The following is a 25941-nucleotide window of genomic DNA, read 5'->3' as shown; positions in this document are numbered from 1 at the left end:
CGCACTATACATTTACTTCTAAAATGAGCTCTCCAGTATTGTAACTTGAACGATTTGCAACCACAGAGCAGCTAATATGAAGCTTACATGGAGAAAAAGTGTCCACAAAGCACCAGGTGCTATCTATGTAGATGATGCATGCAAATGGTCCACTCTTGCGCCAGAGTAAACAGGCAACAAAGACGAAATTAAGTAAGAGAAGAAAGCCATGGGTCATGCAACGGGCTACAAGCTACCTCAAAATGACTGATAACATCTCTTAAGCTAGTTTTACTATCCGTTATACTCATTGGCATTCCATTTGTTCAACTCTTTTTCAAAAAAAACTGTCCATCGTTTTCGAAAGGAAGAATGCCTCTGATGTATCACTTCTGTATGCTTGATAGTTCCGTAAAGCAAATTGGGCAAACAGAGCTTAACTACCGTGAGATTGAAGACATTGTTCTATGCTACGAATGAGCAAGAATATTCAAGTTACATAGTTCATAAATACACACTGAATTGCTCCTTGTCAGTTTAAAGAGAATTGACTTTAAAGCCTTCCCCATTCATAGGTATGATTTGGAGAGTATAGCATTGTTTGTCATCTGGTAGTATAAGACTTTGCAACAAACATCGCGAAATCGAACTGATGGGGCCAATTTGTGATATTTAACATGCCCAAAGCATACTGTCAGTGGCGTAGTTAACATGTCAGAAAATCTCAAAGAATCCATGGAAGTAAAGAGGAAGAAAATGAATTCGAAGCGTACTCCACTAATTGTTTTCGCACTCATAAAAACACAAAGTGGAATGGTATGAACTAATCAATTGCAGACATATCCACATATATATCCATGCTAGCCAGTTCAGGGCCTTGATTGGCTCAGGTCTATGCTGGATATAGCGATACACAGAACTCAGATATGATACTCGGCCATTGATTTGACCTCTGTATCAAGCGAAGCCCAAAGCGCAGCCTGGTGGCCGATTCATAATGCTCCTCCGTAGTAACCAACAATCGTCTGATAACGCGCAGCCGGATGCTTCTCAGCATAGACATGTCCGAAAACCACTGATACCGAGCCACGATAGTGGTAGTCCTCCACCCTTCTTAGCATATGTCACCAGATCGATGGGACGGAAGCAACAGATGAAACTGGAAGACGAGCAAACTACGACCCTGGGCCCAGATTCAAGGTCTAGACCCATACGCTGCCTTAGACTTTTATTAGGGTCAAGGATGCGATCCGGATGAACTGGACGATCTGAGGCCATGGCACTCGTGGCAACTAATCGACAGCGAGGTTGGGAGTCTAATTTGAAATTCGGGTAGCTATACGAAGGAGAGATGGAGGAAAGAAAAAAAAAAGACGTATCGAAATCGAATACATGTCTTCACAAGTCTCAAATGCACCATAAACATGTTCCCCAGCGGCCAATAACGTTCAGGGATGAAACCGATCGCAGGCCCGCGCCGTTGTTTATGGGCCTCCCGGATGATTCATCCCAATTGACGATACCATCTGAAACCTGTAGCTTTCTTGGCGTCTATAGGAAGAGGATATTAAACGTCGTATTTGTCTCTCAGGTTCTGGACCCTGTAACAAAGGAAATTGGGTCAAGAATACACCCTGACCCCCTTGCGGGAACATGAACACCATGGCTTCTTGAAACTTATCGGCCAATGGATAAGGTTAGGATTATAAAATTGTATGTGGCTACAGGGTGAGTTGAAGTAATCTCATTATGGCCTTGTCTGGGACGCATGGGAGGTACTCAATGGGACATTGCAAATTTGCGTATATTTACAGGCTAAGTTCGAGTACTACCTGTCTTTAACTTATGCAGATTCATTAAGGGGGTCAAATGTACAAAGCGCAGGTATAATCGTTCCGTGATAGATGATGGCATGGTTCATCCAATCACAAAACTAGACGACAATCCGAGATCCCGGCAAGCCCGTGTTCGGACAAAGAGACTCAACCATGCAAGGATGTGAGTTGGTCATTCGGGAAATGATAGGCGAGATGAGCTCAAGGATATTATTAAACTATAATCTAAAGAACGGCGCCAAAAATTGGTGATTCTATTGTCGCATGTGTAAAATTTGAAGCAGAGAGCTTGCTTGGGTATTTTTCTAAGGTTTATGGCAGTTCGTCACACATTATTAGAACATTAGGAGGGAAAATGAATGCAGCTGTCGTTGGAGTCTCCTCTGCTCTTCCCCAAGATGGTGCAGGTTCCGAGCGAGGGCTTTAAATGAATGGGCTTGGGTCATCTTCCGCCAATCAACTGGAAATAAAAATCCTCTTATTGGTAGATGTAGCAGAAAGGACCCGAGGTGGTGTCGGCGATATCCTTGATGGCCATCTTGCCACCCGCGTAGCCGAGGTCGATGATCTCGTCGGGGCTGGTCAGGTTGCTGGGGGGCTCGTTCCACCAGGTCTGATGGGCGTACAGTCCTGTGCCGAGGTTATTGAGGCGGGCGGTGCGGTTCTGCTCTTGGAACAGGTACCACATGCGGTCCATCTGGCCGTGGTGGACAAAGAAGGCCGGGTCGTTGGGCGAGGTGTAGACGTCACCGCCGGGGTCGCCGCCCATGACGTAGTGGCCACCGCCGTGCGGGCCGATCTCCTCGGTGCCCTTGCCGCCCTCGGAAATGATCCTGAAAGTATCAATATCCGGGGCTGTCAGGAGGTTGAGGACGGTGGTGTAGTTGGCGTAGCGCATGTTGACGCCGGGACCAACGTCGCGCTTCCACGGGCGCGGGTTCTCGCCCAGACCGTTTTCGGGACCTGCAGGCACACCCTCGATGGTTCCAACGGGACCCAGGAGAATTGTGCGGTTGGGGAAGGGGCCGGTCTTTACCACGCCGCCGCCGACTCCGGGAGGAAGACGGAGAGTGGGAGCGCCGGCCTGGGGGACGCCAATCATGGGGCCCTCGTGATCGCCGATCCACTCGCCGTTGCCACCCAGGCTGGTCTCGTCTCCGTTGAAGATGGGCGAGTCCTGGGGTGCAGAGGCGTACTTGGCCCAGTCCCAGTACTAAAGAGAGGTAACAAGATTTGTGGTCAGCTAAAGGTTGGCATCGAACTACTGGGATCAAGGTGACTCACAGGCTGGTATCCCTTGTAGTCGCACTCCTCGCGCAGGGCTTTCTCGTAGGTGTAGACAAACCAACGGTGCCAGGGCTGGAAGTTACCGGTATAGTGGATGTTGAGTGTTTGCTGGATATGAGTGACAGTGAAGTCATCAAACTGCGGCGGGGAGATAAAAGTTAGTATATGTTGATGTAGGCAGCAATCATCCGAACTTGGACAATTAAACATATGGGAGTTCAAGGCAGTCAAAACTTACTCGAGACCGGACACCAGGAGCCACAGATGTGGGAGTGCGGGCGGGGAGCTCCATCAGGCACTTGACAGCGCGGACGTAATCGGCCCTCTCCTCCTTGGTGAGGTCACCACTGTCAAGGGGAACAGACCCATGTTAGCAACAACAGGTCATGTTTTATCAAGGCTTCGTACAAGCCATCCCATGACCACTCACTACTCCTTGCGAACGGCGACATTATCGGCCGTGCAAGTGCTCTTGCAAGCCTTGCGCTTGGCCTCGACGGCCTTGGCCTGAAGGTCGGCAAGCTTCTTGGCCGAGATGTCGGCAACCATCTTGTTGACCTGAGCACGGGCGACCTCCAGATCGTCTCTAGCAGAGACAGTAGGGGCAGCCGAAACGCCCGCGGCCAGAGCCGTGGCGGCAGCCAAGCAGGAAGAGAACCTCATGTTGATTGTTAAGGTGCAGGTATCGGCGTCAAGAGTGATTTTCCTTGTTCCGAATGGTCAAAGACACCGTGGGAGAGGTATGTGCACGTGGGGACTGAGGCCTGGGGAAGGAAAACCAAGGAAGTGATCATCTCGAAAGAAAGGCCAAAAGACTCAAATAAATAAAGAATCATGGCAGGCGGCTTGGCGGCAGGAAAGGGGGCCAGTGGGGAGACACAAATGGGTCCCAGTCTGCTGGGTGGAATCAGTGTGGGTTGGAAGAAATGAAAATTGCTGCTATCATAGTAGGTGCACTTAAGTCAGCATTTCTCATCATCAATAGTTTTGGGAGGAGAAATCACCAACACCTCATGGCCCCATTGTCTGCGTACGCGGTAGTTCAGCCGTCAATATTAAAAGGGTACCGAAGGCCGTTATGCCGGATATCAAGCAGTCCACAATCACCAACGCTCACCTGATTGGGAGGAGAAGCGAGAGCAGGTGGGGCAAAACCAAGGTCCCCGACCTTTTCTTTTGGTTTGAATGGGTCCAGTTCATCCTCGGCATGTCCCATCGGCCCTTGGAGACAGTAAAGGGCGCCTTCAGCTGTGGCAAAAAATGAGGGGTTCGGAAAAAAAGAGAGAGGCAAAAAGAACGCAATGGCTGCGCTTGCCTACCTACTAGGTACCTAGCTACCTCATTGCCCTATGTACGTGGTAGTACACAATTTCGCCTTCAATCCCGATAAATTGCTAGTTTTAAAAGTGCGACGAGGTAAAGGTAACACTCGGTTACCCTCTCAAATTCCGACTGCAACCGTCGCCTCCGCTGCAAACAAAGGTGTGCAGCGAGTCATGCAAGCCTATAATTGAGGACGGTAAGCACTAGCCACTACTGTCGACCTCTCGTACCCAATTTACCAAATTTGCTAGCTTTACGGTCCATTGTCAAGCCCCAAACCTAGCACGTATTTATTATAGTAGTCTGGTAAGTATTATACTTGCTAATTGCATTGCCAACAGGTCCCGAAAAATGAGGGGAAAAAAGAAAAAAAAAACGAGTGCGATAACAACGATAGCATGCATACACGCACCTCACGATCATGAGCCTTCTACTACTCCGCATCGGCTGCTGTCCTGGGTGGGTAGGTGCGTTTGGTCCCCAAGGGATCTTTGGTTCCCTTCCCACGTTGAGTGCCTGCAACGATACTACCGGCTGCGTACCGGCTGCGTACCGGCTGCCCTTGTCTGCAGGATTGGCGCACATGCATAATACGACTGCGATGCATCCAGAGAAGAAGAAAAAGAAGAAGAAAGAAATGCAACGGTATAATTGCAGCTCATAAAACCGTATTTGGAAACTGATCGCCACCGTCGTCGTCGTCGTCGCCATGGGGTTATATATGCCATTGATTACTGGTACAACAACAACTGGTTGAATTGACTCCCAAACTCTGAAACTTGAGTTATAGAAACCTATAACGAATTTGGCTTTGTAAAGATCTCGGATGACGGAAGATCGTTGCCGCTGGCAAAGGGCCCATAACAAAAAAAAAGAGCGTGCGATGGGGCCCCGGGCCGGACCGGAAGCACGGCCGGCCGAACTTTGCTAAGAAAGTTGCGACAACGCGACACTTTTTTTTCTTCCTCCATTTTTTTGCTCTGTCCCCTCTTGCCAAGTGGTTTTTTGTCAAAATCTTGCCCTACGTGGTAGAAGGTTTGGAGATGTGGACACTGCATGGACATGACCCCTAAATTAATCTATCTTCTCATGATCCAGTGGGGGCGGATATTCAAGTTTACCCTGCTCTCTTACGTGATTTGTTAAGCCCTATCAGGTATCTCCATGGTCTTGGCTCCATTTAATACCTCAATATTGATTATTAACCCGTTGAACAGGGCCAATGCTGCAGGATACAGCAACCATTTAGTGGTAGTAGATGTGGATGACATCTAACGCTTACCCCATGTTCTTCACCGAGGGACCCTTGTTAAAGGCCCACTCTTGGGTGCAAAGGATCCAGTAAAACGTTGGTCCAAGGATTTCTTGATCGATGTTCGAACCAGATGAGCGAAAAGCTCAATCGAACAAGAAAGAAGGAACGGCAGTGAATAGATCTAGTTCTAGTTCTAGATAGATACCTTATAGCCACACCACCACACCATATCGATCCCGGCAATTAGTTTGGTAGATGCACAACGTGCAGTTGACCCCGGCATTCTGGAAAACCCAGCCCAATCTGCTCGCAAAACCTTCCATTGCAGATCAAAGCGAACTTCTAGACTTTCCAACGACGTTGAGATGTCCAACAAACATTCGCACGAATCGGCATGGGATGTCATTGGCTTCATCCGAACTGACTTGTCTGTTTTGCCGATCCCCCATGACACGGTTCAACGGCCCATCTGTTCCGCTTCTCCGTGTGTTTGACCTGTCTTTAGTCACGAACCTAGTAGTGTTGGATGCCAAAGAGTGGTAATATCAAGTGTTCCAAGAAACTCCAACCAAAACAAAGCCAAAGTGCCGCGTACTGTCGGAAGCGGGCACCAGTTGGACGGAGACAGGGTTATTTACTATGGTACCTGCGACTAGCCATGTCATGCAATACTACGCAAACGCAGGAACACCCTTGGCGCATTCAAGGGATTCTAAAAAATCAGAGAGGGGAGATGAGCCTGTCGATCCTTCAAGCGATGGCTCGCCTCTACCCGATATGATATGGTGCTGACGTAGCCCAGTGTAGTTGTAATATTCTGTTAGTAAACCGTGGACATCAAAAGGAAGAAGAAGAAAAAAGACGACGAACGAAAATCATTTCCTGGTCTGATTATTGGTACTGCGGTCTTGGCGATTATTACATTGAAGATCGATTATGCTTCGGGCTGGACCTGTCAAAACTTTTGTTTTCTTAGGGGTCATTAGATACTATCATCCACATCCCGATCATAGCATTTTGTTTACGATCTGATAATCTCAGACCAACCTTAGGTTGACAGCAACGACTCAAGTGCCACAAAATTCGTTCGCATGGCACACACGTGCAGGGTCTTTGTGCAAGCGAACGCGAGACGCGCTGAATCAGCTCAAGAGTAGCAATCGCCTTTGTTTTCCCCTCCCATGTGGCCAAGCCAAAAAGCTCCGGCACTGAAAGAAAAGGGGGTAGTGATCGGGAGAAGCCAACGGCAAAGCTTATCAAGTCATTGAACGCCACTTCTTCTTCTTCTTCTTTTGCCGCCCTGCCATAGCATGCCCTGGTCAGAGTTACCATGGTTTCCTGAAACTTTCCGCATCATGAACGCAATTTTACATTTTTGATTGGAGGAATCGAGGGGAACTAGGGTAGGGCCTCGTGCTGTCTTTGTTCTTTTCCGTACCTTATCTCAATACGACGTATTAGATGAGGACCCCGCGTCTACAACAACCTCTTGACTGCAAATAATGTTGCTTTGCAGTGCCGTGTTAATGCATAGCAATGACGCCTGCTGGCACTTGAGACTGATAAATCCTGCAACAGATTCAACCGTAACACTCTAGCCCATTTGAGCTCAGGCACCCAATACTACAGAACCAGGGTTGGCGTGGGGGGAGGCCAAGAACATCTGCCCCATGTGAGAATGCGTAGCAGTATTGATTCTTGTCACAGTGGGTTGAATGCCGGGGTTCGTAGGCTGCTTTTCGGGGCATATTTCGAATATGCCACACACACACACACACTCAGGTGTGGGTTTGTATCAATCCCAAGAAAAGCCCCTCTCTACAGATCCATCCTGCACCTTTTCCCTTGTATCTCCGAAACAGAAATGGCGTCTCCATCGCGCAAGCGATTGGTACTGGTAGCCCCCCATGATTGTTTGAACATCGCTTATATCTAGATGATATAACCCCCCATAAGCTTACCTGGATGGTCCTGATGGAAGTTGAGCTTTCCGATCACCCCAAATCGTGGTCCTTACTGCACGCGGGTCAGACTGAGCTTCCGCTACATGGGTCTGTCGGGGACAGCAGCGAACGAAAAATCAGCTGAAGCCCAATATCAAGACACATAATTTGCAGGTGCGAGAGCACAAATCAACAGAAACTTCCCAGAACAACACCGGCAGCAACAATGTCCAGCGCGGCCAGCAACTCAACATCCGCGGACGGCAGCGCCACCGCCGCTGCTTCACCCTACAAGGTCTATCTTCCGGGAGAGCGCCCGGACGAAAACAGAGCCAGCGAGATTTTGACCATCTGCATCGTCCTCACCCTCTTGGCCGTGGGTTTCACTGCTTTGCGTGTTTATGTGAGGATGAGATTTCTCAGCAAGCTCGCATGGGATGATTATTCGATGGTGATGGCAACGGTCAGTCATTCCTTTTTTTTTTCTTCTTCTTTTTTTTTGGCCATTCTCACGTCCCTCACTCCCCCTTTTTGATTACTTATATGATTTCCAGCAGCAATACTAACTTTCAAAACCTCCATTCAGATCACGCTGGTGTCAATGACTGGAACTGTTTTCGCCCAGGTGTTCAACGGCGCCGGCCGGCACATAGAGTATATACCACCGGCGGTTATAGTCACTGGTTTACACTACAATTTTGCCTCTCAACCTCTGTGTCTCGTCGCCCTAGGCTTCGCCAGAATCAGCGTCGCCTTGTTTCTCATCCGCCTCGCCAACTCCAAAAAGTACAAGTGGATACTTTGGTTCCTTATTGGGTTGACAGTTGTCCTTACTGTTGTTGGAGTCTGTGAGTTTTATTCACATAAACCGATGGACAATCATCCGAGACTCGCAAAAACTAATAAGACATGACAAAAAAAAAGGCCAAACACTCCTCCAATGCCGCCCTATGGCCTACGTCTGGGACAAGTCCATCCCCGGAGGCGAGTGTGTATCAACCGAGTACCTTGTCTACTCGTCCTATGTCAGCTCGTCCCTGTCGTGCTCGTCCGACTTTGCGCTCGCCTCCTTGCCAATCTTCATGCTCCGCAACGTGCAGATGAACCTGCGCGTCAAGCTGGCCGTCATCGGCATCCTGTCGCTCGGTTTCTTCACCGTCGCCGCAGCCATCCTCAAGACCATCTCCCTGACCAAGTGGGGCCTGCTGGGCGACTACCTCTGGGACACGGGTGACATCACAATCTGGTTCACGGTCGAGATCTCCGTGGCCATCATCGCGGGGTCGACCCCCTGCCTCAAGCCCCTGTTCAAGCGCATCCTCGACTCCACCAGGCGCTACGGCAGCGGACGGACCCCTCCCAACTACGTCTGCACCTGCGGCAAGCCGGCGCCCTCTTATGCCTATGGTTCGGGGGCCGGGTCCAAGGGCAGCAGCGGGATCGTCGGGAGCAAGCAGTTGAGCAACAACACGATAGGGTCCACGGGCAAGAAGCGCAACACCAGGCAGGCGGATCCGTACGGCACGGAGGACTACGACAGCTTCGAGATGCACGTATCCCCGGGAGGTCCCAACAGCTACAGGCGGGAGACGAGAGACCTCGAGGCCGCAGCCGGCATCGGTCCCGGCAACATGAATAACAGCAACACGGGCGATAGCAATAAAAACAAGCGAATGACCAGGATGGTTCCTACGCTCACGGTAAACGAGACGACGGTGACGAGAGGACGACATTCGGATGAGGATATTATACTGCAAGGCACGGATGGAATTGTGAGGACGACGCACATCACCATGTCTGTGGATGATGTCAAGGAGAAGAGCGTGAAGGACATGGTTTGAGCTATTTGAATTGAAACAGGATAATCAGGGGCGCGGGGAGGGGATCATGCATGCATATATGCCAGGATGATACCACGACAACTGCTATTTTTAGAAGCAGCTACTTTTCTACCCTTTTTTTTTTCTCCCTCTCTGGTCTGTCTTTCTTTTTTGCGATGGCCTTATTTGATGCAAGATTTGCGGATTTCTCTTCTTCTGGCCTGCTCGGGTTTACATGTATTAGTCCAATCCTTTCTTTTTTGTCCTTTCATCTATGAGAACAATTTGAGCGATAAATTTAGGCATGCCAAGTTTTCTTTTTTTTTTTCCCCCCCAAACTTTTCCCTAAGCCGACCTGGATCTACAGTACTGTGATACAAACATTGTTTTTTCCCCGGTTCCCGAGTTCCAAACTTCACCCTTCGTTCCCCAGAATGTCCTTGATTCAACTGGTTTGCCCAGTTAGCCGTTATGAATGGCATGACCCTCCCCCTGCCTTCGTTGCAATACAACAGGCGTTGAATCCTTTCGTCGCCACAGCAGCCTAGCAATCGGGTTAGACTTAATTTGACTCAGTGTTCGAGTGCGCCCGGCGCATTGCTGAGTTGGTTTTACTCTCATGTTTTGACCATATACGTACAGATATCGTGTTAAATTCAGTATGGTTAGTGAAATCGCAAGTGTTGTCCTTGAAAGTTCCACTTAATACACCGATACCATCGAAAGTAGTTTTGCCGCAGCAAGATCCTGCATGGGCAATTGCAAGTATATCCGGTTGCCCTGGCAATGGTGTGCAAGTACAATTGGTAACCTATACCGGTTATATGTTAAGAACAAAAAACACAAAATCCAAGAGCATGGAGTCATTTTTTTGTAAAACAACGTACCAAAGCAGAATTTATAGCGGGAACGTTGGCGACCAGCGCTAGGAGAGTGAAATGGAACCACTGCATTTTTATATTAAAGGAATACATGGTATGTGCTTTGTCGGAAAGCTGTAAAGTACTCGGGAAATTAAGGTGTTTGGTTCTTGTGAGTTTGCGTTTAGTAATGGGGAAATCTCCAATCTTTATAGATTAATTTGGAGTCATACAGTCATGATTGTGACATAAATGGACAAGCATGGTGATGTTTCACGAAAGTGACAAACTATTTTAGTCAAGTGCCATTTGTCGGGCTACCGTTTGTTTTACGTTCCGTGCATAAGAGTATAGTACCCATTTTTACGTTTCATTTTGTCAAGTTCGAGCTTGCCCGACTCCTAAGGTTTACCACGTAAGATGTGGAAAATGATCAGACCTATTTTGCACGATTCAATCCATTGCTTTAGTGGGATGTACGACCAAAATACTTGACTTATGTGGAAACCCGAAAAAAAGCCCTCCCGTAAAGTAAAACGGCAATTCCTTCTGATGGATAACAAAGAGAGATGGTGGATTAACAAGTCAGGAAAAGTGCCTTTCAAATTCGTCTCGTCAAAATTTATATTGTCCGTCAGCCTTTCTCCCCCCACTCCTTGTGTGCGGTTCGTCGCTGCTCATATCACTTCCAAGCCATTTCCATCCATTCCTTGCGGTTTGCTACCGCAGCATCCCCATGATATTAGGTTTGCGAGAAAGACTAAAAACTGAATCTCAATCTTTGTATTTTTGTTACCGATGAAGGTAGCAATGTTCCACTGAAACCAATCACACCTTTTGGGGACCACGAGACACCCCCTTTTTTCTTCTCAATGTTGCCCAAGCCGTCCACCAAGCCAAAACCAACCTTTACCTTCGCAAAAGCAACTAGGACCATTTTCAGATCCATGCTCTCGCTTTGATGAATGGAAACTGTGTAGCAAACAACTGATCCACAGAATTTGGTAATTTTGGAAGGGTGCAATAGAGCGTGCGTGGGGAAGGGAGACAAAAAAAAGGGGGTCAGTGCTGTGTTCAACGAATCGCCTCTGACCTGTTACATGAGTCAATATGTCTTCATGGTGTTAGGCACAAAAGTACCATAGTAGGTAGAGTTCTAGTGCCCGTATTCGAGCACATCATGACAAAAGATCATGTACACAACTTGCCCTGCAGGGACGAGCCACGACGACTCCATCTCGCTACAGCCCGTCTTTTCGGTAGGAAGCTCGGCCTGATTTCGATGGACCGGGCTCGACAGTGCTTAGGAAATGGCACGGTCACAGGAGGACAAGGGAGCACACCTTGAAGTGTAAGTAGTGTGGTTTCTTTGCTAATATTTGTCTAATTGACATTGGACGATGAGGTGGTTTGATTTTGGAAGCTGGTATTTCATGGTTAATCTTACACACCTACCTACCCAAGTCTTTGAACATAGCTTCAGACAATTGTACTCTGTGATTATCATTCAAAACTATTGCAATATTTCAATTCGCAAGGTCAGGGACGCGAGCAAGTGAGTGTGCGCCTCCAACGACATTAGCTGATCTTTGTGACAAGCAATGCTGTGAACAGTTTTACCAAGTACACCGCAGAAGTCTTTGCTTTGAGTATCTTACATACGTTAGTTAGCGGTTGAGGTTCTAGCGCAACCTGGCAATTTTCTAACTTGGCTCATGTGTCTCTGTTACTTCCGTGGCCGATCCGTGGATTCTTCAAGAGGGACCCAGTGAACGATGCCACTAGCTAGTTTTTTGCCGGGACCGAGAAGGCCACTGTTCAAAAACCTTTAGGCCTGCAGCAGTCGTCATCATCATATGTCTCTTCGCAACCACCGGTCCCACAGTTTCCGCTCACAGCAGCCATACCCCCGACCCGAATCACCAAATCGGCACTTGACTTCGCTTCAGAAATCTAAAACTTTACCGGACATTGTCAGCTGTGCCGTCCCCCGATTGTGGAATTGGGGCCATGGCATGCCGGTCTTTCCGCCTTCAACACCCACACCCAGACCTGCCCCTACTTCTTCTGACGAGTTTGCAAAGACCTTATCAGCAGAAAACCACGCACCTTCTCACGAAAAAGATCGGGTCGAACGGTACAAGTGTCAGGCTCTAAATTGCCTAGGACGCGAAGGCCCCCGACTTCGAAGTTCGAACCGGCAAATGATGAGTGACTCTAGTCATAAGTGTGTCAAACTAACAAATTGTTAGGTGATAAGAAAAGAGTTCTGAGACGTTTTTTTTTCAGTTGATAGGAGACAAGAGTGACAAACCTTGAAATGGCCAAGTGTAACGTATCATATCTGTGTTGCAAATTTCTGACAGGTTGGTAGCGATGAAAAAATAGAATCTGAGCAAAGTTCCGGTCAATAATGTGGTGTGACGTCCTGTCTATACCTGGTTCTATCCCATAAAATTCTGGCATTGTGTCTCTATTGTGCAGCATAACTGGTGTTGAACCTTGCAATCTTTACATGTTGGCATGTGAACTGGTACTGAGCCCACGTGATAGGAAAGCTTGGGCACCTATTCCAGTAACTTTCTGGGACCTTTCCCGCATCGCTAGTTGACCGAAGCATTTCTACTGCATGATGTTGCATTGCCGTAGTTACCGTTGTTTCTATTCGTTTGTTTTCTTGTGCTGGCGCCGAAATACAGAAAGAGCCTTTTTTGTTTGCGTATTCTGGTATCTTTATGGCACCACACCAGGACGATACAGCTGATAATAGGATGATACATAAGGTAACCTTGTGGCTTTTGGCTAACAATGAGCACGCGCTCGCTTATGTTTTTTTTCCTTGGGTTTCCTACAGCAAATCGACACATGTACACCGACATAGACTCGCAAGCATCCCTGGACACAAAAATAGCCCGGAGCATAAGCTTCTAGAACTAATTGTTGGATCCAGCTATTTTCTACTAGTTGAACAGCCCTTATTCATGCTATAATGAAATGCCTTCGACTAAAGATTTATATTTCTTTTCGCTATACTGCAGTGAAACTCTAAACTGGCCTAGCTAAAGGTCGCAAACGGACGAAAGGAAATTAATTTCAGCATGACCGCGTTCTGGCGCTAGTATCGACATTGTGGCTGCAAACAGAAAAGAAAAGCGGTTGGAAGATCTGGCCTATTCATCTCCCCTAGACGAAGAATCTTTCCGGCAAGCCACGTAACCCAGACCCAAAGCTTAAGCGAAATCGAGACGCGAAGACCCCAGATTTGTTCTCTGCGGAGCTTCCCGTGAGCTTTAGTTGGATTGATCGTGTGCAAAGCAGCACTGACTTATTGTTGCCGACAAAAGACCATCTTTTTTATTGACTAGTCCTTGCAACTTGCATCATCGTTCCTCCAAAGAGATGCGCCATCTGCCTGGAACTCAAGATTATCCCATCCAGAAAATGCCACCACCGTTTCTTGGTCGGACTTTTGCCTAAGGTCAAGGTTACGAAACGCCGTGATTACAATCTTCCATCCGCCGGTTTCTGCATCTCGAATCCTTCTGATTTCATGAGATGCGCTGTATTCAAGCCACCTTGGGTAGGAGACAGGTCCCTCCTCGACAGACTTCAAGTCAAAATCGAACTTTGCTGCGCGTAGAAGAACACTTGTGAGGGGCGAATCGAAGCAAACGAGCGTGATTTTGCTCGATTCTAGGTAATCAAGCCCCTCTGCCAGGAGGGAGTTCATTATTTCCTTCCAGGGCTCATTGGCGACAGCTCTGCTTGTCAGAGTATACGTCGTACGCAGAAGCAGATTTCCCTGAACAAACTTTGCCTCCCAATGTTCGTGCAGCAGGGCACTCTGACATTCTTCGATGCAATGACTTCCGAGTCGCAGCCTCGAGTGGCTATTTTTTTCTCGAGATGAGATAGAGGTATACCGTGCCCCTCGCCGTACATCTGTAACAAGTGTGCAATCCTGACGCTGCGCCAATCCAGTGTGTAGCTGACGTGTCTCTGTGAGGGCAGCTGCAGTTCCACCGTGCCAGGCTTTCGCTCGCATTGGTCAATAGAGAGAAGCGAACCACCTTCATGAAGCTTCCATCTGTGAAGCTCGATGCAGCTGCTACAGAAGTAGTAGCCTGGTAGGTCTTTTTCCAGAGGCTGTAGTACATTGTGTGTGACGTTGAGGGCTCCCTTAAGATCCTTGTTCTTGACAAAGTAGTTGCTGTAAAGCTCTTTGCCTGTTAGGCTGAGGCACATCTGAGAGGATGTTGGAAGTTGTGTAAAGATATCATTGCAGATCTAGTGTGGTAGCTTCAGCAGAGCCGGCCTGGTTGGCTTGGGTGTCTGAGAAGAAAGCTTAGGCTTGAAGCCGTACAAGACGGCAATCTGATACATGGTAGAGGGCATTAGTAAGATGTCTCTATACCTCCAACAAACTGCAAGCCACATACCTTCTGCAGCAGCCTCATGGTTGCTGTCACAAGTGAGGTGAAAAGTGAACCGACGATTGGTGCGAGTTCGGAGCTCGGCTGGATTTTGGCGGGCTTTGAGGTTTATTTGATGTGGCTGAAGATGCAAACAAGGAAACTCGCCGAGGTAAAAATGATAAATGGTCTGCTTTCATCCAGAAAAGAAATCTTCTCTTGCTTAGTCAGGCTCAGAATATCAAGAATCTGGCAGTAGAATGTATCTTAGGTGGGTTTTCTCTGTGATGATCGATCAAGGAAGAAGGAACGTATGTGAAGAGGCTCCGAGATAAAGGAGAAAGAAAAAGATCAAAGAAACCAAGATCCGGACTGGCGATGATTCTTGAGCTTCTCCGCAAGCTTTCCTCATCTGGTTGCTTGATCAAAAGTCTGATGGACGCCTGTGATCCAAAATCCCGTTGACAGCTGACAAAGCGGCCTTGCATTCTAATTTCATTTTCCAGTTTCTTTTGTCCTGGAGCCAGTTGCAAAGCCACTTGGCAATTTGGCGCCCGGTCACGGGGATGCTTCCAGTAAAGCACCCAAACGCCATCAAGTGTTAAATAGAACCGACTATCCTGCCAGGCCCTACAACTCCTTCAGAAACCACCGAGCCCCAGGTGACAAAAAGCTGGGAATTTTGCCTTCCTTGCTCTCTGGCTTCCAATTTCTGTACTGCCTATTGCCAATCTTCAGTGCGCGAACATTTGAGCGGCGGTGCGGTTAAGATGGTCGTTTGGGCTGGGCTATGTCAACACAGGTATCACCTCATCTCTTGGCTCGAGAAATAGGCTGACACTCTTGGACGCAAACTAATTGGAACCAATATGGGTTTATTTCACATGTATGGTCATTGTAAAGGCCTGGGTGCTTCTTGAAATTTGTAGCTTTGGAGAGAAACTAGTTAATCATTTAAATATGTTTTATATTGCAGCTGATACAGATGTATGTAGAGATCCAGTAATCGTGCAGTAAATGCTCTTATTAGCTCTGATCCTATACATGATTCGTGAAAAACTTGAATTGTGGTCGCACCTAGCAGCCAATCCTCTTATTAATCAAGCATATATACACATGTCTGCAGTATCAGCATCCTTTCTTTTTCCTTGCACTCTGGTAAGTGAAATTTATTATAACTGCAACCCCATTCAACTTGAACAAGAACTCCCATTCAGATCCAGCAAAACACGCTTACTGCGCAGACGCGTAATAAGAATACGGTCCCTGTTTCCCCCCGTTTCCCCCGAAGTTTGCTTTGCATTTTCTCCAACACTTTCGTAAAGTATCCGGAGGGGCCGCTGCCCTGAAAAGGCGATTAACCGAATCACGAGGTGTAGCTATCGTATGGTAGGCAACTATCAGATAATTGTTGATATTCGTCGTCGTAATTTTTGAAATGGCAACCTTTCGTGTGTCGTAAGGCGAATAGGCATTACTGTCGACAAAATACAGATACTTTTTGTCTGTAAACGACTTATTCAGCGTTGCAGCATATTTATGACCGGCATCCTTAGATGTAAACATCTGTGTCTCAGCGGGGATTCCTGCTGCATCTGCAAAGCCGCCGATTCCGCGAATCGTGGTCCAGTCTCGAGCGTCAACAACAACACTGAATCTTGTTTGGACGGGAGCGGCGATAACACCACCCAAGAAAAGGGCGAAAAAAACGAAAGACGAGCAAAGCATTTTGGTGCTTGTCGAAGGATGGAGCTTAAAAGGTGAACAGCTTAAAGAGTGAAAAATGCTAAGAGCAATAAAGCTTAAAGAGTGGAATTATTACAGCGACCAGAGAACGAGTGATGGTGCGTAATTGTGAGAAAGGTATAACTCTGGATGGCAGGGGCGGCAAGGAGGGTATTTATACGGCTTAGCACCATGAAGGCCAACTACGCACCCTAGTCAGTACCAATTCAAAGTCGTGGCCGACGATATAAATATACGATTATAATTAGTGACACGACTATCAAGCATAGCCGCAAAGGGGCTTCGGCAAAACTGCGACCTAGTAGGGTAGAGGCCATCGGACATTTATATCAAAGACTGATGATGTGTATCAACATTTATGTACCATGCTCGTATTGAAGCGATGCGATCAAACTTGAGAATATCATGTTATCGCGAGAGACATGACCATGTACTTTCAGAGTTAGTCCATGCAATTTTATTAAGCTTCCTGGTTACCTAAGCCAAAAGGACGCAATAGTCGTATCTTTGCTACCGGAAATCCAATCACGGTTATTACTTAGCCCCTGTCCGTTTCAGACAAGGACAAGCTGCCTTTCTTTAAAAATTTGTTACCACCATTGCCTTTTTTTTTTTTTAAGAAAAAAAAAAGGGGGGGGGGGGGGGGGGGAGGGGTTCCAATCCATGTGTTCAGATGTGACGAACGATCCAGGGGCAATAAAAGGAATCCATTACTCATTTGTGCGCAAGATATCGTCTCTTAGGCAAGAGTGTGATCGACCGGTTGACACAATACCCCTTAAGAACAATCCACAATCTGCAAACGGTTCAATGCAATGTCGAGCTCGCGCCCGCATATCTATCGATGAATGAAGACTACATGTCTGTTGCAGAAATTCTTTCCCTGACCTTTGAACTACCGTCTTTTAATAGTGTATCGTATATATCTGCTTTGACATCATTGACTTCAGGAGACTGTCGTCTAATTCACATGGGGACACACCGGTAAATTTAAGGTTTTGACATGTTTGTCGAGGTATCTAGTTATCCAGAAATTGAATATAATAACTAGAGAGTACTTTCGGACCTCCTAATGTTTGCAAATATGGAAGCATTTGATTAGCTGACGTTGGTACTCATGTACTTGCCCACACACCACTCACATACCTCCGTTTTTAAATTATTGAGTCCCATAGACAAGCTACCCGGGCGAGGATGTGAGCTGCCTCGAGCAAACAGGACCACTAAGGAATTATTTGATAACTGGCTCCTTGTTGAGTCCAAAAAACAGCGATCTTTAAACCAGCGAAGCTGCATCAGTCCACCTGCGTCTCGGCCACAGCCTGGACCGATGCCATAACCCCATCCAAATGATCCCTCTTTTAAAAGGACCCAAAGCCCAGGTTGTGGGTTACGTCCCGCCCTGGAAAACAACTGTACAAACAACTATTCACCGTTTCCCCAACCACATCGGCCGCCTCATCGTACACGGCGGCCGTCATTCATTTTTTGTAGAATCTCAAAGTTTGTTGGCCGGCGATGCCACAAGGCCTTGTTATTGGTGCTTATGGCGAAGTGACTCGAAGATCCGGTTCAGATAAAACTCGATCAACCACATTTCCAAGACTTGATGGGGCTTAGTTGCGGATCTGCGCGCTCTGGAATACTTTGTGCTTCTGTTGGGGACCTTGATTGTCTTCGTCCACGCCCGGATCCGAGTCCGAGTCAGACTAGGCATCTCCCCGGTCGAGCCGGTATTGTAGCACAGGATAAAAAGCCGGAAACTGAGTGGGCTATCGTAGCTCTCTTTGTATGGGAGGATTACGGTCCCTTTCCCATCATATCCTCGGGAGCCAAAGGGACCCGCAAACCTAGAGAAACAGTCCAGCAAGCAGCTGCAGTACAGCAAGGTGTTGCCAGCGAGGTAGCGAGATCTGGCCAGTTCTCTTAGCTGTTTCAACAAATCGCCATGTTGTTGTAGGTTACATGTACATCGTGGCGTTGAATCGCCTAATGAGCCAGTGAGACAAACACCACTGTTGGTAGTACCCATTTACTGACAACTTGCGCTTGTCTACTTTTAGACAGAGATTCTAGCCTAATAGTTTTAACATCATTCACGACAAATATCCTGTATTTAATTTTCAACGCTACATTCAAGATCTACAGTTACTCAGCCCGAATCATAGTAGCGTTTAAGGATCAGCGAATTGCCTTTCTTCTCTATTCGTCATCCAGAGATCCCTCTGCCGCCTACCGAGGCTCTCTCTGCTTCCGCAGTTAGTCCTCTTTTTTTTCTTTTTTTTTTGGTGCGTTTGTTAAACGGCCCCAACTTAAACAAACGCAGCCGAAATCCCAGACGGCAAAGCGACAATCAAGGCTCCTATGCCAGCCCCACCCTACACATCCTGCATGATCGCGGATCAAACAGCCATTACGAAGAAACTGACAATCATGATCACCATGGCGATCCAAAAATATGGCTTTCCGATTGGGTCCCTCAATGACGTGCAACCCATAGGCCGACACATGTCACTCCTCCTCTGGTGCCTCCACTGCCTTGTTACCCAACCGCTTAGGCATCCTCGGCAGCCAGTCTTTCCTGCCTGGGTCCAAAACCCCGTCATCATGGTGGCCGTCGGGAAGCAATGTAATTCTTTTAGAGCCAGCTTTTGCCTGATCCTTTTCACGAAATAACCTCTTCAGCAAAAAGGTATTATCCCTTTCCGCATCGAGCGCCGTCTGAACTCGTTCGCGAACTATATCGTCAGGTATGTTTGGCTTTGATATGCTGACTTTTCGAGGGCATTGCTAGATCACCAAATTTATGCATGTTGTGTTCCTGCACAACATCGGATGAGATGGGGACTCGCTGGAGGTTCTGCTCTATGAGCTTTCCTTCTATCCTCATCTCCATGTATACCTGACGCCCACCTCCGTGCTTGGAAGCGAAACTTCGACGGACACAGTTCGTTCGGCGCCAGTCCGCCCCGGTCAGAAATCCACTGGAGGTTGTGGTCCCCGGAGCTGCCCTCTGGGCTTCGTCAATTGCCCCCGAAAGACCCAGGACGCTTTGGAAGAATTGGATGAGCCGAGCTCAGACCCTCCGGTACCAGACTCTTTGTATTCAATGGATCTGCGACTTGAATACGTCTTTGTGTTCCTTCTTTGACCTCCGAGCTTGATAGGTCCATAATCTGTTATGTGGACAGGGTGATCGGACATGGCCTATCCGCCTATGACGCGTGTTGGCCAGTCGAACTCATTTCATCATCTACGTTATAGGAGGATAAATCCTTGCTTAGTGTGACGTATACATTGGCGCTGTCGATAGTGTATCCACGGGGCTGGTGGAACGAAATGTCGATGTGAAGAACGCCGGATGGGCTCATTGACTCCCGAGTACGCCCATTCTGACTTTCTCCAGTTGATTATGCAGTGAATCTTGGCCTCGCCGACGGAGCTGGAGCCGACTCTTACAGGCAATTCATGAGCGTCTTCTTGTCCAAATTGTTCAAAGTCGGACTGTCCTGGTGTCAGTATCCAAAGCTCGCTGAAGGACTTTTCCTAGCTTCACGGCCAAGACTCCTTCGAATTTTGCGCCACTCCCATTGACCTTTTCGAACTATCGGATGCTCTTCTCGGCTAGTCTTTGATTGGACATGTTAGCAGTAGTCAGGGGCACGTAGAGAACGCTTTCTCAAGGAGAATGTTTACCTTTCCCTGCCTTGTCTATATCATGCTTTTCTATGAGTTACTCTACTATGCCCTCCATATGCCTTATGGCCTCCATGAAGTGGTGGCACTCTGACTGGCTGAAGCGTTGAAGCAGATGCATTTGCAGTTTCTCATGTGTTGTTGGTTTCTGGCTCCGGATTTCAATCATGTGTAAGGTGATCTCGAGTTGCATTTTCTGTAGGAATACATTTGTTTTCATCTCCATAATTGTTGAACTATGCCTCTGGTAATATTTCCCTAGCTGAAGAAAATTTCCATAATTGTCCAAGGCGTTAAAAAAGGGGAATGCCGCCGAGCATAACAGCGCTTATATCCATCCTCGGGAATAGGTTAGAAGGTAAGTAGAGTAATAAGGTAGGTAGGTAGGTAGAATGCAAGTAGGGAAAAGGATAAGGTACATAGTTGAAATAGCAGGCAGGTATGTAGGTGGTTTATGCATTACAGAGTAAATCAATGCACCTGATAACAGAAGTCTACTGCGCGGGCCAGGAAGTGACGTTCGACGAAAACCTGGTTGCCTGGTGGATGGACAACGCAGCTTTTCCCTGCACTTGGGTCCGAACACTGTGTTCGGTTAACAAAGTGGGTGACGGGATTGGTACTTTCCTGCAGGGAGCAATAGACTGAGATACACAGCAGTGACAGCACATAAACGGCTCTGGTTATGCCAGGCGTATTCTCCTCAGGAAACGGCATTGTGCTTGTGGAACACCAAACACCTGTGAGGTTTCAGTACGGCTGAATGGTCTACCACTGCATGCCAGGAATGTATTCTTCTGCACCATCCCGCAGTTCTCTTGACGAGACTTGCTGTGATGCGATTAAAATATATTAATACCTCATCTTGAAGTCCTTCCGTTTGCCGCGCCACTACATTTAAACCTACCTGTCCTCTTACCTGCTGTCTTCCTTATCAATCGTATGGCTAAGTAGATAACTATCTGGGCCCTACCTGTTTTCCTCTGATCCACTGAAGAATTTGTGAGTTAGACTTGATTGAACTCAGACAGTCAACTGAAGCTCAAAAATATCGAGCTCGGCACGTTGTCCAGTGTACATCAAGAGCGTGACGGATCTCCAGGATCTCCTGGCCTATCGGAAATTTACACTTGATCTCGCGCAAAGAACCCGCGTCCATTCCCCAACGATTATGGACTTGAGTCCCGAGAGGCTATTGGTGAGTATTCACGACTGATGCATTTTGGGGAGACAACAGCAAACCACAGTTACACACCACTTGGCGATGCTCGCTTGACCATACTGATATACTGGGACAAGCATCGTTTATAAGAGGGTATTTCACAAACTCACACAAAACCCAACAATGCAGCCCCGCCTCATGTGCGCTCGGCTACGGCCTTTTTTGATCTCGCTAGGCCGACACTCAAAGATACAGGTGACAACACGGTCTACCCCGGACCTATTCAAAGGACTCGTCGGCAGGACGGCGTTCCAACTGTCCCAAAGGCCTCGTTGGAGGAAAGAAAAAAGATTCTAATGCCCCTACCGCCAATCAACGTTCTAGTGCGAGGCCTGGTAAAAACAGAAATGCTTGGAGGTAAGCCACCAAAATTGTCTACTTTTTGATCATAACTTCTGTTTCTCGGACCTCCTGGGGGTCTTCCGGCTGATATAACCAACCGCTCCAGGCTTCAAGTTTTCTTTTAAGACATGAAGCTATATCTCTGCACTTTTCACGGGTACGGCACCTGTGAGAAGAATTACAAGATGCAGCTAAATCAACGCCGGGTGCACATGTGAGCGGTGTGACATTTTCTATACCAGCAAAAATAACATGATCTAGCACCTCCAGGAGCATCACAGTGGAGCATGGGGCCAAATACAGCTCCCATTGCTTGTGGATATGAGCGAGAGAAATGTCAACGAATCAGCTCGAAAACGCTGCCCACTGTGCCCGAACAAATAACAGCTGGGCAGGCTTTTGGATCACCTTGCCGTTCATATGGAAGAGATTTCTCTGTTTCCATTGCCTACGAATGTGAGAGATCCATGCCAACAGATGCAAAGACAGCCTGGAACAAGATTCAGACAGCCTTGAGCGTAAATCGAGTGTCCCTACAGTTATAATAGAAGGCAGCGGAAGAAAATTTGCTGAGTAGCCTCGGTGGATTGACCAGTATGGTTCGGACGTCGATGATCTAATTGTGCGAGGTTGGGTATAAGAATGCGGGAATCCTGGCGGTTCAGATCAAAGGGGCTCCATTGAGGTGGGCAATAACACCCCGCCCACTCTCAAAGGGACGAAGAGCCGGCTGCGCAAAGCTTATGTTCCATGCTGTGCAAGTGAAGTTGTATTTCGTTATGCGCCATGCTTTCTGGGCCCGGCACCAATTAGTCTGTATACTGCTGGCTGGTTCAAACATTCTCTAGTGTTACTGCACCAAGGGTCCGTTCAATCGACGAATATTGTCCGTATCCAGGATGGTGGTCGGTCATGAGCGAGGTAAAGACTCTTTGGTACAATCCGTCAAGTAACCGAAGTCTTGAACACATTGTGGTATATTATGGGTATATATAAGCTTTAGTGGCAGAAAACAGATATAAGAGAATGCTGTCCTATGTATTTAGAACTTGGGGTGCTAAATTGGTCTTGCCACACTCCCGGCAACCATAGGCGGGTACGCCAGCTGTGAGTCAACCGACAAGAAGGCATGCCAGAATGAGTCGTCAAAATCCTCCAGAAAGCTCGTCGCGTCGAACCCTACCATCGGATCCCCAGCATAGACCGGCTGCTGCTGTTGTGACATAGGAAACTGGGCTGGATGCTGAGTCTGCTGAACTGGCACTAGTTGACGGTGCTGCTGCTGCTGCTGCTGTTGTTGTTGTTGATGTTGCTGCTGTCGTTGTTGTGGCGGTAAACAAGACTCAAAGCCCGGCCTCGTCGCCGGATATGCATTGCTGTCCGTCCCTCCACCAACCGCAGCGCCATTGTTCCCAGGTGTCGTCTTGGCCAGATACCATTGCATCAGCCACCTGGTCTTTTGCACGTACGTAACCATAAGTGAGTTGCCATCGTCATGAAACCTCCTCTTATACGGCACTGCTCCCGGTCCTGACGCGTCATTGGCCCCGCCGGTCTCGTAGGCGTCAGCTGCGACGTATTTTTCAATTACGCGCTGGGCCACGCTGGGAAAGTCAAAGTGCCGTCGCGCCTCTGCTGCGTCCCAATCAGGATCGTCCATGAACAGCAGCCGCGTCGTTGTCACAAAGGTGAAAGCCAGGTTTGATGCAGGGAAAATAGCCATTGTGCCAGCCTGGTCGTGCGGCATGGCAATGTAGAGCTTGATAAAGTCGCCGAGGGCACGGAGGCAGTGCCACAAGGCGTCGGTCCGCTTACCACCTGGCGGATTACTGTCGGCCGAAGCTAAGTCCACTGCTGTCACCGTAGGGGCGGGAGACCGAGCATAGATGACCGGCTCGTGCACTGCGACGAGCGATGCATGGCAATGCATCTTGAGTAGATCTTTAAGGTGGTCCCTTTTTGTCAGTGTATGGGTGGGCTGCCGTGGGTATGATGTATTTACTTACGTTTACTCCGTTCGTCCATGGCACCGTAGCTGCTTGTGGGTTCATACAGTTCTCTTCGGATGGCAGTCAAAGCCATTGCAGCCGCAGTCGTGTAAGGAGGATTCGCGCCAGGCTCAGGTGACGCGCCTGCCATTATGGCATGAGCGCGACGAACCAGGCACTGCATCTTAACCATGGCCACCAGCATCCTATCCGTGACATACTCGTCGGCCCGCGCAAGGTCTGTGACACACTTATCCACAAACTCCGTGTAAGGTAAATGGTGCTCGCGGCGAAAGAGCGTCGTGATCTGCGACGTGACATAAAAGCAGCCGAGCAGGGCGCGCATGTCATCGTTGCTGTGGGCAGCCTTGCCGCGTAGGTGCGGGTGGCGTCTGAGTGCCTCATTAAGCAGCGAAAACGGCGCCAGATTGTTGATAGAAAGAGGTGGCTTGTTGAGTCCCAGGTCTACAACCATACCAATAGCCATTTGCAGTAGTGGTGTTGCTTTAGACTCCATGTAGAAACGATAGTCACCCCAGGCTATGAAAAGAAGCAAGGATTGCAAGATCTCTAATCTCTTCTCTCCCAGCACCACGACGTACTCTGCAATATTTCTCCGGAACCACTTTTCGCCTGCTCTCTGGGTTGATGCGCTCTGTGGAGCAGCAACTAGCATTATTGTGCGAAAAAGGAAAGGTGTAGCAGCATAAAGCTCTTCCGGTGATCGCCGTGGAGGGAGCGGGACAAAGGGGAAACTAGGGACATAGAGGGTCGAGTAGACATTTAATACCTGTGTAGCCTCGCGCCAAGTCAGGTCAAATCCCGGCCAGACCTCGATGTTTTCAGGCATGCGAGGAAGTGTCCGGCTCGCATCATGTTGGCTGGCAGCCCCATTGCTGCTTGTCGCCGGTGAGGGCGCTGATCGGTGGCCAGTGCTATCTGGGGTATCTGGGACGAGATCATGTCTGTTGAGGAAGGCAAGGGGTTGCTGCTGTTGTGGTGGGCGGGACGTTGATGGGGATGCATTGGCTTGAGATGGCTCATCTGTCAACCCGCCTTCCGAGATTGGAGAAGCAACAGGGTTGGCTTGCGCTGAGCCACTTTGTGAGACAGTATTATTCTGATTAAGCAGTTGCTGACTGGCTGTGAGCAGTGACATGATGCCATCTAGCTTTTGTTCAAGCTGTCCCACGCGTCTGAGGGGAAACAGGGATAGTGGTGTGTCAGCTACATTCTACTTTAAATCGGGACAGTATGGTCATGGAAGGTTGCTAGAGGCATGATTTCCCAAAAGGTTTGTTGTAACAAATTCAAGGATCTTGGTCGGAATATTTGCATGCAACTCACCTAGCTTGGCCCTTTTTCGGGCCCCTGGGCCTGGCCTCTGGAAGTGTGCATGTTGTTCCGAGACGGGCACACCTGCAATGTTAGAAGACGAATGTAAGTTTGCGGACAACCCCGATTGAATCCACACCATCCAACTGATGGATAAAGATGACGGGCCAAAAGATAACAAGAACCCCAAGAAGCTCTGAAGATCAGGCGGAATGATGCAGATCGGAGAGTAACTAGTCAATGCTCGACTCTCCATCAATCCAACCCAAACCCACCGGGAACAAGACGCAGAGAGGACAAACACCGTACCTTAGACACGGCTCCGCACCGGGTTCTGCTCGTCGTATACACCTCAATTTCGACCGACTACATCGTGCACATGCCCGTGCTCGAAACCGTGACATGTCTGGGGTGTCACCGTCACCGGCTTTGCCGCCGTTGGCACCAGAACCGTCGCCATCTCCCTGGCGATTGTCGCCTGGTGTGACTCCCCGCGTCGCCGCGTCGCTGTCTATCATCGGCTCATCTTCTCCTCTTGCCGGTGGCTGGTCACTTAGTCGCTGTCGGTCGGCAGCCATGTCGAAAGAATGCGGGTTCCGTCAATGACATTAATCGTAGGTTTCGTGGCTTTAGGAGAAGCACCGAGCCGACCGAACGGGCTGGTAGCGGGTGGAAATGCTTTGCTCAGAAGTCGGTCAATCCGAAACATCCGAGTTGAGTGGGGGAAATCGGTTCAATTGTGGGACTGTTGACAGTTTTTCGCATTCTATGATTGGCCAGAAGCAATCCTCCCACATTGAAATCTCAAGCCTGGACGGATGTCGGACTTAAGGCTGTTCCCGACGCTCATTTTTAGGTTCAACTTGGCAGCCAGCGCCTGACCCAAATGGCCCAACCG

General features: G+C 48.4%; 6 protein-coding genes across 6 annotated transcripts; 2 read left to right on the top strand and 4 right to left on the bottom strand.

Annotated features, from left to right (window-relative positions):
- Nucleotides 1–1843: 1843 nt before the first annotated feature.
- Nucleotides 1844–4130, bottom strand: PgNI_02460 (uncharacterized protein). Its single transcript, XM_031122526.1, has 4 exons — nt 3532–4130; nt 3340–3448; nt 3099–3239; nt 1844–3027 (listed from the first exon to the last, which is right to left on the bottom strand). Exons 1-4 carry the CDS (start codon nt 3762–3764, stop codon nt 2293–2295), a joined length of 1218 nt encoding a protein of 405 aa, XP_030988236.1. The 5' UTR covers nt 3765–4130; the 3' UTR covers nt 1844–2292.
- On the top strand, nt 3936–4365 carry PgNI_02459 (uncharacterized protein; the record flags this gene model as incomplete). Its single annotated transcript, XM_031122525.1, has 2 exons — nt 3936–4013; nt 4087–4365. The coding sequence occupies 2 exons, from the start codon at nt 3936–3938 to the stop codon at nt 4363–4365; spliced, it is 357 nt and encodes a 118-aa protein (XP_030986753.1).
- A 3483-nt stretch (nt 4366–7848) lies between these two features.
- PgNI_02458 (uncharacterized protein) lies at nt 7849–9463 on the top strand (the record flags this gene model as incomplete). The annotated part of the gene is made up of 3 exons (XM_031122524.1): nt 7849–8085; nt 8209–8470; nt 8547–9463. 3 exons carry the CDS (start codon nt 7849–7851, stop codon nt 9461–9463), a joined length of 1416 nt encoding a protein of 471 aa, XP_030986752.1.
- A 4200-nt stretch (nt 9464–13663) lies between these two features.
- Nucleotides 13664–14759, bottom strand: PgNI_02457 (uncharacterized protein; the record flags this gene model as incomplete). The annotated part of the gene is made up of 3 exons (XM_031122523.1): nt 13664–14154; nt 14226–14589; nt 14742–14759. The coding sequence occupies 3 exons, from the start codon at nt 14757–14759 to the stop codon at nt 13664–13666; spliced, it is 873 nt and encodes a 290-aa protein (XP_030986755.1).
- Nucleotides 14760–18971: 4212 nt separating this feature from the next.
- Nucleotides 18972–19356, bottom strand: PgNI_02456 (uncharacterized protein; the record flags this gene model as incomplete). The annotated part of the gene is made up of 2 exons (XM_031122522.1): nt 18972–19198; nt 19236–19356. 2 exons carry the CDS (start codon nt 19354–19356, stop codon nt 18972–18974), a joined length of 348 nt encoding a protein of 115 aa, XP_030986754.1.
- Nucleotides 19357–22777: 3421 nt separating this feature from the next.
- Nucleotides 22778–25661, bottom strand: PgNI_02455 (uncharacterized protein; the record flags this gene model as incomplete). The annotated part of the gene is made up of 4 exons (XM_031122521.1): nt 25353–25661; nt 25056–25127; nt 23727–24904; nt 22778–23661 (listed from the first exon to the last, which is right to left on the bottom strand). The coding sequence occupies exons 1-4, from the start codon at nt 25619–25621 to the stop codon at nt 22778–22780; spliced, it is 2403 nt and encodes an 800-aa protein (XP_030986757.1). The 5' UTR covers nt 25622–25661.
- Nucleotides 25662–25941: the final 280 nt, after the last annotated feature.

This window comes from Pyricularia grisea (genome assembly GCF_004355905.1).
Source record: "Pyricularia grisea strain NI907 chromosome Unknown Pyricularia_grisea_NI907_Scaffold_1, whole genome shotgun sequence".
Classification (NCBI taxonomy): Eukaryota; Fungi; Ascomycota; class Sordariomycetes; order Magnaporthales; family Pyriculariaceae; genus Pyricularia; species Pyricularia grisea.
Note: the sequence above shows the minus strand (reverse complement) of the source record. Positions and strands in the feature narration are given on the sequence as shown.